Raw genomic sequence first — 19011 nt, forward strand, 5'->3', positions numbered from 1 at the left:
TCTCTCTCTCCCTCTCTCTCTCTCTCTCCCTCTCTCTCTCTCTCTCTCTCTCTCCCTCTCCTCCCTCATCCCCCTCTCTCTCTCTCTCTCTCTCTCTCTCCCTCTCTCTCCCTCATCCCCCTCTCTCTCTCTCTCCCTCTCTCTCTCTCTCTCCCCTCTCTCTCTCTCTCTCTCTCCCTCTCCTCCCTCATCCCCCTCTCTCTCTCTCTCTCTCTCTCTCTCTCCCTCTCTCTCTCTCTCTCCCTCTCTCTCTCTCTCTCTCTCTCTCTCTCTCTCTCCCTCTCTCTCCCTCTCTCCTCTCTCTCTCTCTCTCTCTCTCCCTCTCTCCCTCTCTCTCTCCCTCTCTCTCTCTCCTCCCTCTCTCTCTCTCCCTCTTGTACCTGTCCTGGTCTATTCCCTGTCGTCTCAGACTTTGTGGATGCAGCACTTTAACCAGTTCAATTATATAACTTATGTCCTGAATATACTTTTGTCAACTTTTATTTCATCTCCTCATCCTCCGCCTGTTTAGACCTGGTTTAGACCTGGTTTGGACCTGGTTTAGACTCGGTTCAGACCTGGTTTAGACTCGGTTTAGACCCGGGTTAGACTTGGTTTAGACCTGGTTTAGACCTGGTTTAGACTCGGTTTGGACCTGGTTTAGACTCGGTTCAGACCTGGTTTAGACTTGGTTTAGACCCGGGTTAGACTCGGTTTAGACCTGGTTTAGACCTGGTTTGGACTCGGTTTAGACCTGGTTTGGACTCGGTTTGGACCTGGTTTAGACTCGGTTTAGACCTGGTTTAGACCTGGTTTAGACCCGGGTTAGACTCGGTTTGGACTTGGTTTAGACCTGGTTTGGACTTGGTTTAGACCTGGTTTAGACCTGGTTTAGACTTGGTTTAGACCTGGTTTAGACTCGGTTTAGACCTGGTTTAGACCTGGTTTAGACTTGGTTTAGACCTAGTTTAGACCTGGTTTAGACCTGGTTTAGACCTGGTTTAGACCTGGTTTGGACTTGGTTTAGACCTGGTTTGGACTCGGTTTAGACTCGGTTTAGACCTGGTTTAGACCTGGTTTAGACTTGGTTTAGACCTGGTTTAGACTTGGTTTAGACCAGGTTTAGACCTGGTTTAAACTTGGTTTAGACCTGGTTTAGACTCGGTTTAGACCTGGTTTAGACCTGGTTTAGACCTGGTTTAGACCTTGTTTAGACCTGGTTTAGACCTGGTTTAGACCTGGTTTAGACCTGGTTTAGACCTGGTTTAGACTTGGTTTAGACCCGGGTTAGACTCGGTTTAGACTTGGTTTAGACCTGGTTTAGACTCGGTTTAGACTTGGTTTAGACCTGGTTTAGACTCGGTTTAGACCCGGGTTAGACTCGGTTTAGAACAGGGTTAGACTCGGTTTAGACCTGGTTTAGACCTGGTTTAGACTCGGTTTAGACCCGGGTTAGACTCGGTTTAGACTCGGTTTAGACCTGGTTTAGACCCGGGTTAGACTCGGTTTAGACTCGGTTTAGACCTGGTTTAGACTCGGTTTAGACTCGGTTTAGACCTGGTTTAGACCTGGTTTAGACTTGGTTTAGACCTGGTTTAGACCTGGTTTAGACCAGGTTTAGACCTGGTTTAAACTTGGTTTAGACCTGGTTTAGACTCGGTTTAGACCTGGTTTAGACCTGGTTTAGACCTGGTTTAGACCTCGTTTAGACCTGGTTTAGACTTGGTTTAGACCTGGTTTAAACTTGGTTTAGACCTGGTTTAGACTCGGTTTAGACCTGGTTTAGACCTGGTTTAGTCCTGGTTTAGACCTGGTTTAGACCTGGTTTAGACTTGGTTTAGACCTGGTTTAGACCTGGTTTAGACCTGGTTTAGACCTGGTTTAGACTTGGTTTAGACCCGGGTTAGACTCGGTTTAGACTTGGTTTAGACCTGGTTTAGACTCGGTTTAGACTTGGTTTAGACCTGGTTTAGACCTGGTTTAGACTCGGTTTAGACCTGGTTTAGACCTGGTTTAAACTTGGTTTAGACCTGGTTTAGACTCGGTTTAGACCTGGTTTAGACCTGGTTTAGACCTGGTTTAGACCTGGTTTAGACTCGGTTTAGACCCGGGTTAGACTCGGTTTAGAACAGGGTTAGACTCGGTTTAGACCCGGGTTAGACTCGGTTTAGACTCGGTTTAGACCTGGTTTAGACCCGGGTTAGACTCGGTTTAGACTCGGTTTAGACCTGGTTTAGACCCGGGTTAGACTCGGTTTAGACCTGGTTTAGACCTGGTTTAGACTCGTTGCGTCTCTTGTTGCAGATATTCCATTGGAGGTTTCTTGGACAAAAACAAAGACCTGCTGTTCCAGGACTTCAAACGCCTCATGTTCCACAGGTAGAACATGCAACATGTTCATCATCAACGTCCATCATAGACTTTGTCATTATCGTTACTTTTTATTAAAGTGTCGTGGCAGCAGAGCCGCGGCGCGGTCAAATGGCCCAGCGGTTTTAGGAACCGCGGCAGTGCCACATGGCCTCATGGCTAACCCTAACCTAACCCTAACCTAACCCTAACCCTGACCCTAACCCTAACCCTAACCCTGACCCTGACCCTAACCCTAACCCTGACCCTAACCCTAACCTTAACCCTAAACCTTAACCCTAAACTGACCCTGACCTTGACCCTAACCCTAACCCTGACCCTAACCTTAACCCTAACCTAACCCTAACCTAACTCTGACCCTGACCCTGACCCTAACCTAACCTTAACCTAACCCTGACCCTGACCCTAACCCTGACCCTAACCCTGACCCTGACCCTAACTTTAACCCTAACCCTGACCCCAACCCTAACCCTGACCCTAACCCTAACCTTAACCGTGACCCTAACCCTGACCCTAACCTTAGCCCTAACCTTAACCCTAACCTTAACCCTAATCCGGACCCTAACCTTAACCCTAACTTTAACCCTAACCCTGACCTTAACCCTGACCCTAACCCTGACCTTAACCCTGACCCTAACCTTAAACCTAATCTTAACCCTAACCTTAACCCTAACCCTGACCCTAACCCTGACCCTAACCCTGACCCTAACTTTAACCCTAACCTTAACCCTAACCCTAAACCTGACCCTAACCTTAACCCTAACCCTGACCCTAACCCTAACCCTGACCCTAACCTGACCTTAACCCTGACCCTGACCCTAACCTTAACCCTAACCCTGACCCTAACCCTGACCTTAACCCTTACCCTGACCCTAACCCTAACCTTAACCCTTACCCTGACCCTAACCCTAACCTTAACCCTAACCCTAACCCTTACCCTAACCCTGACCTTAACCCTTACCCTGACCCTAACCCTAACCTTAACCCTAACCCTTACCCTAACCCTGACCTTAACCCTGACCCTAACTTTAACCCTAACCTTAACCCTGACCCTAACCTTAACCCTGACCCTAACCTTAACCTTAACCTTAACCCTGACCCTGACCTTGACCCTAACCTTAACCCTAACCCTGACCCTAACCCTAACCTTAACCCTAACCCTGACCCTAACCCTGACCCTAACCCTGACCTTAACCCTGACCTTAACCCTGACCCTGACCCTAACCCTGACCCTAACCCTAACCCTGACCTTAACCCTGACCCTGACCCTGACCCTAACCCTGACCCTAACCCTGACCTTAACCCTGACCTTAACCCTGACCCTAACCCTGACCCTAACCCTGACCTTAACCCTGACCCTAACCTTAACCCTAACCTTAACCCTGACCCTAACCTTAACCCTGACCCTAACCTTAACCTTAACCCTAACCCTGACCCTAACCCTGACCCTAACCCTGACCTTAACCCTGACCTTAACCCTGACCCTGACCCTAACCCTGACCTTAACCCTGACCTTAACCCTGACCCTAACCCTGACCCTAACCCTGACCTTAACCCTGACCTTAACCCTGACCCTGACCCTAACCCTGACCCTAACCCTAACCCTAACCCTAACCCTAACCCTAACCTTAACCCTAACCCTAACCCGATGCGGTCAAATAGCGCAGCGCGGCACAAAGGTCCCTTTTATTAAAGTTTTTTTCATAGTTTTCTCAAACCTGCAGGAAACTCTCCTGCACACGCCCCCTCGACACGCCCCATGCACACGCCCCCTCGACACGCCCCCTCGACACGCCCCATGCACACGCCCCCTCGACACGCCCCCTCGACACGCCCCATGCACACGCCCCCTCGACACGCCCCCTCGACACGCCCCCTGCACACGCCACCTCGACACACCCCCTCGACACGCCGCCTCGACACGCCCCCTGCACACGCCCCTCGACACGCCCCCTGCACACGCCCCCCTCGACACGCCCCCTGCACACGCCCCCCTCGACACGCCCCCTCGACACGCCCCCTGAACACGCTCCCTCGACATGCCCCCTCGACACGCCCCCATCGACACGCCCCCTGCACACGCTCCCTCGACACGCCCCCTCGACACGCCCCCTGCACACGCTCCCTCGACATGCCCCCTCGACACGCCCCCTCGACACGCCCCCTGCACACGCTCCCTCGACACGCCCCCTCGACACGCCCCCTCGACACGCCCCCTGCACACGCTCCCTCGACACGCCCCCTCGACACGCCCCCTCGACACGCCCCCTCGACATGCCCCCTCGACACGCCCCCTCAATCTGACCAAACGAACACTGAATGAAAGTCAAATGTCTCTGTCTTCACAGTGCTGACCCCGTCCAGCGGCAGATGTGGCCCGACGGTCAGATGAGCATCACAGAGGTCACCAAACGACCTCAGACGGCCGCCACGCTCTTCAGGAACTCCATTGTGGCTCTGGTGGACAAACTCGCCTGCAAGGTCCGCCTCCTCCCCGCCCCCTCCCGCCTCCTCCCCGCCTCGTCTCCGCCTCCTCCCGCCTCCTCCCTGCCTCCTCCAAGCCTCCTCCCAGCCTCGTCCCCGACTCCTCCCCGCCTCGTCCCCGCCTCGTCCCCGCCTCCTCCCGCCTCCTCCCCGCCTCCTCCAAGCCTCCTCCCAGCCTCGTCCCCGACTCCTCCCCGCCTCGTCCCCGCCTCCTCCCGCCTCCTCCCAGCCTCGTCCCCGACTCCTCCCCGCCTCGTCCCCGCCTCGTCCCCGCCTCCTCCCGCCTCCTCCCCGCCTCCTCCAAGCCTCCTCCCAGCCTCGTCCCCGACTCCTCCCCGCCTCGTCCCCGCCTCCTCCCGCCTCCTCCCAGCCTCGTCCCCGACTCCTCCTCGCCTCCTCCCCGCCTCGTCTCCGCCTCCTCCCGCCTCGTCTCCGCCTCCTCCCTGCCTCCTCCAAGCCTCCTCCCAGCCTCGTCCCCGACTCCTCCCCGCCTCCTCCCCGCCCCCTCCCGCCTCCTCCCCGCCTCGTCTCCGCCTCCTCCCGCCTCGTCTCCGCCTCCTCCCGCCTCGTCTCCGCCTCCTCCCGCCTCCTCCCGCCTCCTCCCTGCCTCCTACCCGCCTCCTCCCCGCCTCCTCCCCAACTTCTCCCCGCCCCCCTGTTCTGCTCCAATCAGCTTTAACCGGGTTTGAACCAGGCTGGTCTGCACGTGTAATCCATGATGCTCCTTTGTGTTTTTAAAGTCCGTACGCCCATAACATAAAAAAACCCATAACATAAAAAAACCCATAACAATAAACGTCGCTGAACACACAGTTAATGCTCATTTTAAGCTCGTTTCTTGTCGATTGACTCCTTTACGCACTTGTTTATTTGTTCATTTTCGGACTGAAACGTTCCCAAAGCCAAAATGTCACTAAAATGTGGGTTTATGGTGACGTTTGTTGGTGTTTGTGTCCTTCCCTTGTGGCAGGAGCCGTATTACGTGCGCTGCATCAAACCCAACGAGCTCAAGTCCCCTGTGGTCTTTGACCACGCCCGCTGCCAACACCAGGTGGCGTACTTGGGTCTTCTGGAGAACGTGATGGTGCGGAGAGCAGGGTTCGCCTACAGACAGCCCTACGACAGGTTTCTGCAGAGGTGACTGAGAATACACTCTTATGGGGATAAACTATGTTATGGGTTTATTATGTGTTGTATGTCGGTGTGTTCCAACTACAGAGGGATCACACTCATCAGCCTCCCATAAGGTCTGTTCCAGGTCCTGGAGAGGAGAATCTGACCGATAGTCGAACCTCGGATTCAGGAGGAGCAGGTTTAGGTCCTGGAACACTGGACCAGCTCTATACCCTCCATCGGGTGCTCGAGGGCTCATTAGAGTTTGCCCAACCAGTCCACATGTGCTTTGTGGATCTGGAGAAGGCTTTCGACCGTGTCCCTCGGGGTGTCCTTTGGGGGGTGCTCCGGGAGTACGGGGTCCGGGGCCCTTTGCTCAGGGCTGTCCGGTCCCTGTATGACCGGAGCAGGAGCTGTGTTCACTGCAGTAAGTCAGACCTGTTCCCAGTGCATGAGGGACTCCTCAGGGCTGCGCTTTGTCACCGGTTCTGTTCATAGTTTTTATGCACAGAATTTCAAGGCGCAGTCAGGGGTCGGAGGGAGTGGTCAGAAGTTGGAGGGTGTGGTCAGGGGTCGGAGGGTGTGGTCAGGGGTCGGAGGGAGTGGTCAGGAGTCGGAGGGAGTGGTCAGGGGTCAGAGGGAGTGGTCAGGGGTCGGAGGTTGTCCGGTTTGGGGACCACAGGATCTCATCTCTGCTGTTTGCAGACGATGTTGTCCTGATGGCTCCATCAAACCCGGACCTGCAACATGCACTGGGACGGTTTGAGCCGAGTGTGAAGCGGCTGGGATGAGAATCAGCACCTTCAAATCCGAGGCCATGGTTCTCGACCGGAAAAAGGTGGCTTGCCCTCTCCAGGTGGGTGGGGAGTCCTTGCCCCAAGTGGAGGAGTTCAAGTATCTCGGGGTCTTGTTCACGAGTGAGGGAAGGATGGAGCGTGAGATCGACAGGCGGATCGGTGCAGCGGCTGCAGTGATGCAGTCGCTGCATCGGACCGTTGTGGTAAAGAGGGAGCTGAGCCGAAAGGCAAAGCTCTCTATTTACCGGTCGGTCTACGTTCTGACCTCACCTATGGTCATGAGCTTTGGGTAGTGACCGAAAGAACAAGATCGCGGATACAAGCGGTCGAAATGAGTTTCCTCCGCCGTGTGGCTGGGCGCTCCCTTAGAGATAAGGTGAGGAGCTCGGCCACACGGGGGGAGCTCGGAGTAGAGCCGCTGCTCCTCCACGTCGAGAGGAGCCAGCTGAGGTGGCTCGGGCATCTGTTCCGGAGCCTCCTGGGCGCCTCCCTCGGGAGGTGTTTCAGGCATGTCCCACCGGGAAGAGGCCCCGGGAAAGACCCAGGACACGCTGGAGAGACTATGTCTCTCGGCTGGCCTGGGAACGCCTCGGGATCCCCCCGGAGGAGTTAGAGGAAGTGGCTGGGGAGAAGGAAGTCTGGGAGTCCCTGCTCAGACTGCTGCCCCCACGACCCGGCCCCGGATAAAGCGGCAGAAGATGGATGGATGGTTTTATTATGTTGTTTTTTTTAATGTTATGGGGTTTGTTGTTATGGGGTTTGTTGTTATGGGGTTTGTTGTTATGAGGTTTATTGTCATGGGGTTTATTGTTATGGGGTTTATTGTTATGGGGTTTGTTGTTATGGGGTTTATTGTTATGGGGTTTGTTGTTATGGGGTTTGTTGTTATGAGGTTTATTGTTATGGGGTTTATTGTTATGGGGTTTATTGTTATGGGGTTTGTTGTTATGGGGTTTATTGTTATGGGGTTTGTTGTTATGGGGTTTATCGTTATGGGGTTTGTTGTTATGGGGTTTGTTGTTATGAGGTTTATTGTTATGGGGTTTATTGTTATGGGGTTTGTTGTTATGGGGTTTGTTGTTATGGGGTTTGTTGTCATGGGGTTTGTTGTTATGGGGTTTATTGTTATGGGGTTTATTGTTATGGTGTTTATTGTTATGGTGTTTATTGTTATGGGGTTTGTTGTTATGGGGTTTATTGTTATGGGGTTTGTTGTTATGGGGTTTGTTGTTATGGGGTTTATTGTTATGGGGTTTGTTGTTATGGGGTTTATTGTTATGGGGTTTATTGTTATGGGGTTTGTTGTTATGGGGTTTGTTGTTATGGGGTTTATTGTTATGGGGTTTGTTGTTCTGGGGTTTATTGTTATGGGGTTTGTTGTTCTGGGGTTTATTGTTATGGGGTTTGTTGTTATGGGGTTTATTGTCAGGGGGTTTATTGTTATGGGGTTTGTTGTTCTGGGGTTTATTGTTATGTTGTTTGTTGTTATGGGGTTTATTGTCAGGGGGTTTATTGTTATGGGGTTTGTTGTTCTGGGGTTTATTGTTATGGGGTTTATTGTTATGGTGTTTATTGTTATGATGTTTATTGTTATGGGGTTTATTGTTATGGGGTTTATTGTTATGGTGTTTATTGTTATGGTGTTTATTGTTATGGGGTTTGTTGTTATGGGGTTTATTGTTATGGGGTTTGTTGTTATGGGGTTTGTTGTTATGGGGTTTGTTGTTATGGGGTTTATTGTTATGGGGTTTGTTGTTCTGGGGTTTATTGTTATGGGGTTTGTTGTTATGGTGTTTATTGTTATGGGGTTTATTATGTTATTCAACCAGAATTGTACTTACAACAAACAGCAGCGTGTTACTGGGAACATTGACCAGGTCAGTCCTTGGGTCAGAGGTTGGCAGTAGTGGACAGAGGAACGGTCATTTACATAAAAGTGCAGTTACTCGCCCTGATAAACACTGAATGACACGTACAAGTGCTGCTTCTAGAACGTTACTCTTGAACTGTCGCGCGCTCGATCACGGCGACGTTCTGACCGGCCGCTCTGCACGTCTGTGGTCAGGTACAAGATGACCTGCGAGTACACGTGGCCGAACCACCTGATGTCCAGCGACAGAGAGGCCGTGATGGCCATCGTCTCCCAGCACGGCTTCGACCAGGACGTGGAGTACGGCCGGACCAAACTGTTCGTCCGCTCGCCGCGCTCGCTCTTCAGCCTCGAGCAGGAGAGGAACCAGCTCATCCCCATCCTCGTGCTGTTCATGCAGAAGGTGAGGTCACTGTGCGGTCACTGTGTGGTCACTGTGCGGTCACTGTGAGGTCACTGTACATACACTGTGAGGTCACTGTGAGGTCACTGTGCGGTCACTGTACGTACACTGTGCGGTCACTGTGAGGTCACTGTGCAGTCACTGTGAGGTCACTGTACATACACTGTGCGGTCACTGTGCGGTCACTGTGCGGTCACTGTGAGGTCACTGTGCGGTCACTGTGAGGTCACTGTGAGGTCACTGTGCGGTCACTGTGCGGTCACTGTGCGGTCACTGTACATACACTGTGCGGTCACTGTGCGGTCACTGTGCGGTCACTGTGAGGTCACTGTGCGGTCACTGTGAGGTCACTGTGAGGTCACTGTGCGGTCACTGTGCGGTCACTGTGCGGTCACTGTACATACACTGTGCGGTCACTGTGCGGTCACTGTGCGGTCACTGTGAGGTCACTGTGAGGTCACTGTGCGGTCACTGTGCGGTCACTGTGCGGTCACTGTACATACACTGTGCGGTCACTGTGCGGTCACTGTGAGGTCACTGTGAGGTCACTGTGCGGTTCTGGCCTGGTTCTTATATATAAAGAAAACACGAGTAAATGTAAGTTCAGGCCGTCCAGACGAGCCGTCCTGACCATTCGCTCGGTGAGCTGGAGTAACGGGCGCTCTCCCCTCCGCAGGTGTGGCGCGGCGCTCTGGCCCGGATGCGCTGCCGCAGGATGAGGGCCGTTTACCGCATCATGTGCTTCTACAAACGCTACAAGGTGAAGGCGCATTTCTGGGAAGTGGAACGGCGCTTCGCTAACGTCCGGAGCACGAGCGACTACGGCCGCGGCGTGGAGTGGCCTGAGCCGCCCACCGTGCTCCACCGCTTCCACCAGGTCACCGTCCTCCTGCACAAGAGGTGAGGACAAAAGGAGCGCTGCGGGACATTCAGGACACCGCTTCCACCAGGTCACCGTCCTCCTGCACAAGAGGTGAGGACAAAAGCAGCGCTGCGGGACATTCAGGACACCGCGTCCACCAGGTCACCGTCTTCCTGCACAAGAGGTGAGGACAAAAGCACCGCTGCGGGACATTCAGGACACCGCTTCCACCAGGTCACCGTCCTCCTGCACAAGAGGTGAGGACAAAAGCAGCGCTGCGGGACATTCAGGACACCGCTTCCACCAGGTCACCGTCCTCCTGCACAAGAGGTGAGGACAAAAGCACTACTGCGGGACATTCAGGACACCGCTTCCACCAGGTCACCGTCCTCCTGCACAAGAGGTGAGGACAAAAGCACCGCTGCGGGACATTCAGGACACCGCGTCCACCAGGTCACCGTCCTCCTGCACAAGAGGTGAGGACAAAAGCAGCGCTGCGGGACATTCAGGACACCGCTTCCACCAGGTCACTGTCCTCCTGCACAAGAGGTGAGGACAAAAGCACCGCTGCGGGACATTCAGGACACCGCGTCCACCAGGTCACCGTCCTCCTGCACAAGAGGTGAGGACAAAAGCACCGCTGCGGGACATTCAGGACACCGCTTCCACCAGGTCACCGTCCTCCTGCACAAGAGGTGAGGACAAAAGCAGCGCTGCGGGACATTCAGGACACCGCGTCCACCAGGTCACCGTCCTCCTGCACAAGAGGTGAGGACAAAAGCAGCGCTGCGGGACATTCAGGACACCGCTTCCACCAGGTCACCGTCTTCCTGCACAAGAGGTGAGGACAAAAGCACCGCTGCGGGACATTCAGGACACCGCTTCCACCAGGTCACCGTCCTCCTGCACAAGAGGTGAGGACAAAAGCACCGCTGCGGGACATTCAGGACACCGCTTCCACCAGGTCACCGTCCTCCTGCACAAGAGGTGAGGACAAAAGCAGTGCTGCGGGACATTCAGGACACCGCGTCCACCAGGTCACCGTCCTCCTGCACAAGAGGTGAGGACAAAAGCACTACTGCGGGACATTCAGGACACCGCTTCCACCAGGTCACCGTCCTCCTGCACAAGAGGTGAGGACAAAAGCAGCGCTGCGGGACATTCAGGACACCGCGTCCACCAGGTCACCGTCCTCCTGCACAAGAGGTGAGGACAAAAGCAGCGCTGCGGGACATTCAGGACACCGCGTCCACCAGGTCACCGTCCTCCTGCACAAGAGGTGAGGACAAAAGCAGCGCTGCGGGACATTCAGGACACCGCTTCCACCAGGTCACCGTCTTCCTGCACAAGAGGTGAGGACAAAAGCAGCGCTGCGGGACATTCAGGACACCGCGTCCACCAGGTCACCGTCCTCCTGCACAAGAGGTGAGGACAAAAGCACCGCTGCGGGACATTCAGGACACCGCTTCCACCAGGTCACCGTCCTCCTGCACAAGAGGTGAGGACAAAAGCAGCGCTGCGGGACATTCAGGACACCGCTTCCACCAGGTCACCGTCCTCCTGCACAAGAGGTGAGGACAAAAGCACCGCTGCGGGACATTCAGGACACCGCTTCCACCAGGTCACCGTCCTCCTGCACAAGAGGTGAGGACAAAAGCACCGCTGCGGGACATTCAGGACACCGCGTCCACCAGGTCACCGTCCTCCTGCACAAGAGGTGAGGACAAAAGCAGCGCTGCGGGACATTCAGGACACCGCTTCCACCAGGTCACTGTCCTCCTGCACAAGAGGTGAGGACAAAAGCACCGCTGCGGGACATTCAGGACACCGCGTCCACTAGGTCACCGTCCTCCTGCACAAGAGGTGAGGACAAAAGCAGCGCTGCGGGACATTCAGGACACCGCTTCCACCAGGTCACCGTCCTCCTGCACAAGAGGTGAGGACAAAAGCAGCGCTGCGGGACATTCAGGACACCGCTTCCACCAGGTCACCGTCCTCCTGCACAAGAGGTGAGGACAAAAGGAGCGCTGCGGGACATTCAGGACACCGCTTCCACCAGGTCACCGTCCTCCTGCACAAGAGGTGAGGACAAAAGCACCGCTGCGGGACATTCAGGACACCGCTTCCACCAGGTCACCGTCCTCCTGCACAAGAGGTGAGGACAAAAGCACCGCTGCGGGACATTCAGGACACCGCTTCCACCAGGTCACCGTCCTCCTGCACAAGAGGTGAGGACAAAAGCACCGCTGCGGGACATTCAGGACACCGCTTCCACCAGGTCACCGTCCTCCTGCACAAGAGGTGAGGACAAAAGCACCGCTGCGGGACATTCAGGACACCGCGTCCACCAGGTCACCGTCCTCCTGCACAAGAGGTGAGGACAAAAGCACCGCTGCGGGACATTCAGGACACCGCTTCCACCAGGTCACCGTCCTCCTGCACAAGAGGTGAGGACAAAAGCACCGCTGCGGGACATTCAGGACACCGCGTCCACCAGGTCACCGTCCTCCTGCACAAGAGGTGAGGACAAAAGCAGCGCTGCGGGACATTCAGGACACCGCTTCCACCAGGTCACCGTCCTCCTGCACAAGAGGTGAGGACAAAAGCAGCGCTGCGGGACATTCAGGACACCGCTTCCACCAGGTCACCGTCCTCCTGCACAAGAGGTAAGGACAAAAGCACTACTGCGGGACATTCGGGACGACGCAGAGGAAGAACGGCTGAAATGAGCCCAAATAAAAGCTTTGAATGAGTTTTTATAGATCATCCATCGCACTCAAAAAGAACGTGTCTTTGCTGTGAGCTGCCTCTCCGCAGACCTGACTTGTATTCTCCAGGCGATAGAAAAGATACTGTGGAACATTTCAGGCAAAGAAATAAGTTCCCATGAGACAAACAGGCACAGTTGGCGGCAGAGTTAGCGTTTCAGTTAGCGGTTCAGTTAGCGGCTCAGTTAGCGGCTCAGTTAGCGGCTCAGTTAGCGGCACAGTTAGCGGCTCAGTTAGCGGCTCAGTTAGCGATACAGTTAGCGGCTCAGTTAGCGGCTAAGTTAGCGGCACAATTAGCGGCTCAGTTAGCGGCTCAGTTAGCGGCTCAGTTAGCGGCACAGTTAGCGGCTCATTTGGTGGAGTGACAGCCCGTGTCCCGTGTGCTCAGGTGGTGGGCTCGCCAGGTGGTGAAGAACATCCCCCCGTCAGACATGTTGGAGGTCCGCTGTAAAGTGGCAGCGTTTTCAGCGCTGAGCGGAGAAAGAAAGGACTGGGGGATTCCACGAGCCTGGGAGAGAGACTACCTCAGCAACGTGAGAACTTACCAGCTTTTTCTCTTTAACTCTGCTCTGACCCGCTCTAACCTGCTCTAACCCACTTTGACCCGCTCTAACCCGCTCTGACCCGCTCTGACCCGCTCTAACCCGCTCTAACCCGCTCTAACCCGCTCTGACCCGCTCTGACCCGCTCTAACCCGCTCTGACCCGCTCTGACCCGCTCTAACCCGCTCTGACCCGCTCTGACCCGCTCTAACCCGCTCTGACCCGCTCTGACCCGCTCTAACCCGCTCTGACCCGCTCTGACCCGCTCTAACCCGCTCTGACCCGCTCTGACCCGCTCTAACCCGCTCTGACCCGCTCTGACCCGCTCTAACCCGCTCTGACCCGCTCTGACCCGCTCTAACCCGCTCTGACCCGCTCTGACCCGCTCTAACCCGCTCTAACCCGCTCTAACCCGCTCTGACCCGCTCTGACCCGCTCTAACCCGCTCTGACCCGCTCTGACCCGCTCTAACCCGCTCTGACCCGCTCTAACCCGCTCTGACCCGCTCTGACCCGCTCTAACCCGCTCTGACCCGCTCTGACCCGCTCTAACCCGCTCTGACCCGCTCTGACCCGCTCTAACCCGCTCTGACCCGCTCTGACCCGCTCTAACCCGCTCTGACCCGCTCTGACCCGCTCTAACCCGCTCTAACCTTCACTCACTTTGTTTGATGAACCCTGTTTACGAGCTCCTCTTCCCTGTTTTGACTCTGAGGTCACCTGGAGGTCTCCTGGAGGTCACCTGGAGGTCACCTGGAGGTCTCCTGGAGGTCACCTGGAGGTCACCTGGAGGTCTCCTGGAGGTCACCTGGAGGTCTCCTGGAGGTCACCTGGAGGTCACCTGGAGGTCTCCTGGAGGTCTCCTGGAGGTCACCTAGAGGTCTCCTGGAGGTCATCTGGAGGTCACCTGGAGGTCTCCTGGAGGTCTCCTGGAGGTCTCCTGGAGGTCACCTGGAGGTCTCCTGGAGGTCTCCTGGAGGTCTCCTGGAGGTCACCTGGAGGTCACCTGGAGGTCTCCTGGAGGTCTCCTGGAGGTCACCTGGAGGTCTCCTGGAGGTCACCTGGAGGTCACCTGGAGGTCTCCTGGAGGTCTCCTGGAGGTCACCTGGAGGTCTCGTTTACAGGCCAAAACCAACACAAACGATGCAGAATACTTGTCTTTTAAAGCAGGTAAAATGAGGCGTGAACAGAGCAGAACACGACAGTAGCAGGTTTAAGGCTCTAAACTGGGCGGCTGGTGGATGTGGGTCATTTCCAGGTTTGAATGTAATTAAAAGTGAATGAACCACATTTACTGGAGTGAAAAACTTGGGCCTTGTGACGCTCTGAACCAAAGACTTTTCCTTTTCACGTGCTGTAAATTTGACTTATTTCGACAACTGTGAGTTTGGAGGAATTAGAGTTCACGTGACGCGGCTCAACCTAAAGATATGTGGAAAAATGTGTCGTTTTTTTACCACACGTGAGAGAAGGAGGGAGGAAGGAGAGAGGGAGGAGAGAGGGAGGGAGGAGAGAGGGAGGAGAGAGGGAGGGAGGAGAGAGGGAGGAGAGAGGGAGGGAGGAGAGAGGGAGGAGAGAGGGACGGAGGAGAGAGGGAGGAGAGAGGGAGGGAGGAGAGAGGGAGGAGAGAGGGAGGAGAGAGGGAGGGAGGAGAGAGGGAGGAGAGAGGGACGGAGGAGAGAGGGAGGAGAGAGGGAGGGAGGAGAGAGGGAGGAGAGAGGGAGGGAGGAGAGAGGGAGGAGAGAGGGACGGAGGAGAGAGGGAGGAGAGAGGGAGGGAGGAGAGAGGGAGGAGAGAGGGAGGAGAGAGGGAGGGAGGAGAGAGGGAGGAGAGAGGGAGGGAGGAGAGAGGGAGGAGAGAGGGACGGAGGAGAGAGGGAGGGAGGAGAGAGGGAGGAGAGAGGGAGGGAGGAGAGAGGGAGGAGAGAGGGACGGAGGAGAGAGGGAGGAGAGAGGGACGGAGGAGGGAGGGAGGAGAGAGGGAGGGAGGAGAGAGGGAGGTGAGAGGGAGGGAGGAGAGAGGGAGGAGAGAGGGAGGGAGGAGAGAGGGAGGAGAGAGGGACGGAGGAGAGAGGGAGGAGAGAGGGAGGGAGGAGAGAGGGAGGGAGGAGAGAGGGAGGAGAGAGGGAGGGAGGAGAGAGGGAGGAGAGAGGGAGGGAGGAGAGAGGGAGGAGAGAGGGACGGAGGAGAGAGGGAGGAGAGAGGGAGGGAGGAGAGAGGGAGGAGAGAGGGAGGAGAGAGGGAGGAGAGAGGGAGGGAGGAGAGAGGGAGGAGAGAGGGACGGAGGAGAGAGGGAGGAGAGAGGGAGGGAGGAGAGAGGGAGGGAGGAGAGAGGGAGGTGAGAGGGAGGGAGGAGAGAGGGAGGGAGGAGAGAGGGAGGAGAGAGGGAGGAGAGAGGGAGGAAGGAGAGAGGGAGGAGAGAGGGAGGGAGGAGAGAGGGATGGAGGAGAGAGGGAGGGAGGAGAGAGGGAGGTGAGAGGGAGGGAGGAGAGAGGGAGGGAGGAGAGAGGGAGGAGAGAGGGAGGGAGGAGAGAGGGAGGTGAGAGGGAGGGAGGAGAGAGGGAGGGAGGAGAGAGGGAGGAGAGAGGGAGGGAGGAGAGAGGGACGGAGGAGAGAGGGACGGAGGAGAGAGGGACGGAGGAGAGAGGGAGGTGAGAGGGAGGGAGGAGAGAGGGAGGGAGGAGAGAGGGAGGAGAGAGGGACGGAGGAGAGAGGGACGGAGGAGAGAGGGAGGAGAGAGGGAGGGAGGAGAGAGGGAGGTGAGAGGGAGGAGAGAGGGAGGAAGGAGAGAGGGAGGAGAGAGGGAGGAAGGAGAGAGGGACGGAGGAGAGAGGGAGGAGAGAGGGAGGGAGGAGAGAGGGAGGGAGGAGAGAGGGAGGTGAGAGGGAGGGAGGAGAGAGGGAGGGAGGAGAGGGAGGAGAGAGGGAGGAAGGAGAGAGGGAGGAGAGAGGGAGGAGAGAGGGAGGAAGGAGAGAGGGAGGGAGGAGAGAGGGAGGAGAGAGGGACGGAGGAGAGAGGGAGGGAGGAGAGAGGGAGGTGAGAGGGAGGGAGGAGAGAGGGACGGAGGAGAGAGGGACGGAGGAGAGAGGGAGGAGAGAGGGAGGGAGGAGAGAGGGAGGAGAGAGGGACGGAGGAGAGAGGGACGGAGGAGAGAGGGAGGAGAGAGGGAGGTGAGAGGGAGGAGAGAGGGAGGAAGGAGAGAGGGAGGAGAGAGGGAGGAAGGAGAGAGGGAGGAGAGAGGGAGGAGAGAGGGAGGAGAGAGGGAGGGAGGAGAGAGGGAGGGAGGAGAGAGGGAGGTGAGAGGGAGGGAGGAGAGAGGGAGGGAGGAGAGAGGGAGGAAGGAGAGAGGGAGGAGAGAGGGAGGGAGGAGAGAGGGAGGAGAGAGGGACGGAGGAGAGAGGGAGGAGAGAGGGAGGGAGGAGAGAGGGAGGGAGGAGAGAGGGAGGTGAGAGGGAGGGAGGAGAGAGGGAGGGAGGAGAGAGGGAGGAGAGAGGGAGGGAGGAGAGAGGGAGGAAGGAGAGAGGGAGGAGAGAGGGACGGAGGAGAGAGGGACGGAGGAGAGAGGGAGGAGAGAGGGAGGGAGGAGAGAGGGAGGTGAGAGGGAGGGAGGAGAGAGGGAGGAGAGAGGGAGGGAGGAGAGAGGGACGGAGGAGAGAGGGAGGAGAGAGGGAGGGAGGAGAGAGGGAGGAGAGAGGGAGGGAGGAGAGAGGGAGGAGAGAGGGACGGAGGAGAGAGGGACGGAGGAGAGAGGGAGGAGAGAGGGAGGGAGGAGAGAGGGAGGAAAGAGAGAGGGAGGAGAGAGGGAGGAAGGAGAGAGGGAGGAGAGAGGGACGGAGGAGAGAGGGAGGAGAGAGGGAGGGAGGAGAGAGGGAGGAGAGAGGGAGGGAGGAGAGAGGGAGGAGAGAGGAGGGAGGAGAGAGGAAGGAGAGAGGGAGGGAGGAGGAGGGAGGAGAGATGGAGGAGAGAGGGAGGGAGGAGAGAGGGAGGGAGGAGGGAGGAGGAGAGAGGGAGGAGAGAGGGAGGGAGGAGAGAGGGAGGAGAGAGGGAGGAGAGAGGAGGGAGAGGGAGGAGAGAGGGAGGAAGGAGAGAGGGGCAGGTTGAGGGGGACAGAGGAAGAGGGAGAAGAAGGAGGTGGGAGGGAAAGGAGAGAGGAGAAGGGGTGGGTGAGAGAGGAGGGAGAAAGTGAGAAGATAAGAGCGAGTGGAGGGAGGAGAAAAGAAAGAAGAGAGAGACTAAAGAGAGGGTGAAAAGAAAGAGAGTAAAGGGGTGAGGAGCTGAGAGGGAGAGCGAGAGAGAGAGAAAGAGGGAGGGAAAGAGAAGGAAAAGTGAGGTGAGAGTAACAAGGGAGAAAGAGGGGGAGGAGAATGGGGGGAGGGGGGGAGATGGAAGAGAGGAAAGAGCAAGAAAAACTGGGGCAAGGTTGGTCAGAAGGAGGCTGCGACTTTCAAACCTAAACAGAGTTTACACTGAGAAAACCTGGTTTAGTTCTGGTTTTGTCCTGGTTTCGTCCGGGTATAGACCTGGTTTAGACCTGGTTTAGACCGGGTTTAGACCTGGTTTAGACCTGGTTTAGACCTGGTTTAGACCTGGTTTAGACCTGGTTTAGACCTGGTTTAGACCTGGTTTGGTCATGGTTTAGACCTGGGTTAGACCTGGTTTAGACCTGGGTTAGTCCCGGTTTAGACCTAGTTTAGACCTGGTTTAGACCTGGTTTGGTCATGGTTTAGACCTGGTTTAGACCTGGTTTGGTCATGGTTTAGACCTGGTTAGACCTGGTTTAGACCTGGGTTAGTCCCGGTTTAGACCTAGTTTAGACCTGGTTTAGACCTGGTTTGGTCATGGTTTAGACCTGGTTTAGACCTGGTTTGGTCATGGTTTAGACCTGGGTTAGTCCCGGTTTAGACCTAGTTTAGTCCTGGTTTAGACCTAGTCTACCTCCAAATGCAGTCGTCAGAATAGCTGCAGCTATTGTTTTTAGCCTCATTCAAACACACAACAAACTGAGGGTTTTGAATTCTCATAAATCAGGACTTTAACTTGTTTTCTGTGTTATTTTAAGATGAAAAACATAAATGACCAAGAAGTAAAAAACAATAACTGCAGAATTGAGCCACTTTAAGCCACTTTTAGCCAGTTTAACACACTTTGAGCAACTTTAAGCCACTTTTAGCCAGTTTAACACACTTTTAGCCACTTTAAGCCACTTTTGGCCAGTTTAAGCCACTTTTAGCCACTTTGAGCCACTTTTAGCCAGTTTAAGCCACTTTTAGCCACTTTGAGCCACTTTTAGCCAGTTTAAGCATGGTCATTTTTAAGTTCTACATTATCAAATAACATGGAAAACATGAAATGACCAGGGTTAAGATGTCCAAAAGTAACTCTCGACTGCAAAATTGAGCCACTTTAAGCCACTTTTGGCCACAACAGATGCATGTGATCCGTGTGTGTTTGCTGAATGTCTTTGTTCTCTTGATCTTCCAGAGCAGAGACAGTCCTCAGACCTGTTCCAGCTACATCCAACTGTCCAAAGATCTACGCAACAAAGACGAGTTCAGCCACGTCCTGTTCTCAGGCTTCTGCCGGAAGGTACAGCAGCAGGAAGTGACTACAGCAGCAGGAAGTGACTACAGCAGCAGGAAGTGACTACAGCAGCAGCAGGAAGTGACTACAGCAGCAGCAGGACGTGACTACAGCAGCAGCAGGAAGTGACTACAGCAGCAGCAGGACGTGACTATAGCTGCAGCTGGAAGTGACTACAGCAGCAGGAAGTGACTACAGCAGCAGCAGGAAGTGACAACAGCAGCAGCAGGAAGTGACAACAGTAG

The 19011-nt window shown here is 55.5% G+C and overlaps 1 protein-coding gene across 1 annotated transcript; it reads left to right on the plus strand.

Annotated features, from left to right (window-relative positions):
* Positions 1 to 2281: 2281 nt before the first annotated feature.
* On the plus strand, positions 2282 to 18772 carry LOC140350605 (unconventional myosin-Ig-like; the record flags this gene model as incomplete). Its single annotated transcript, XM_072436172.1, has 7 exons — positions 2282 to 2358; positions 4698 to 4830; positions 5804 to 5970; positions 8809 to 9016; positions 9693 to 9916; positions 13035 to 13179; positions 18668 to 18772. Coding segments are annotated over 7 exons (1059 nt in total), but the record flags the coding sequence as incomplete, so codon positions are not given.
* Positions 18773 to 19011: the final 239 nt, after the last annotated feature.

This window comes from Eucyclogobius newberryi, unplaced genomic scaffold (genome assembly GCF_026437365.1).
Source record: "Eucyclogobius newberryi isolate DKJ021-1_F unplaced genomic scaffold, fEucNew1.0.hap1 SCAF_754, whole genome shotgun sequence".
Lineage (NCBI taxonomy): Eukaryota > Metazoa > Chordata > Actinopteri > Gobiiformes > Gobiidae > Eucyclogobius > Eucyclogobius newberryi.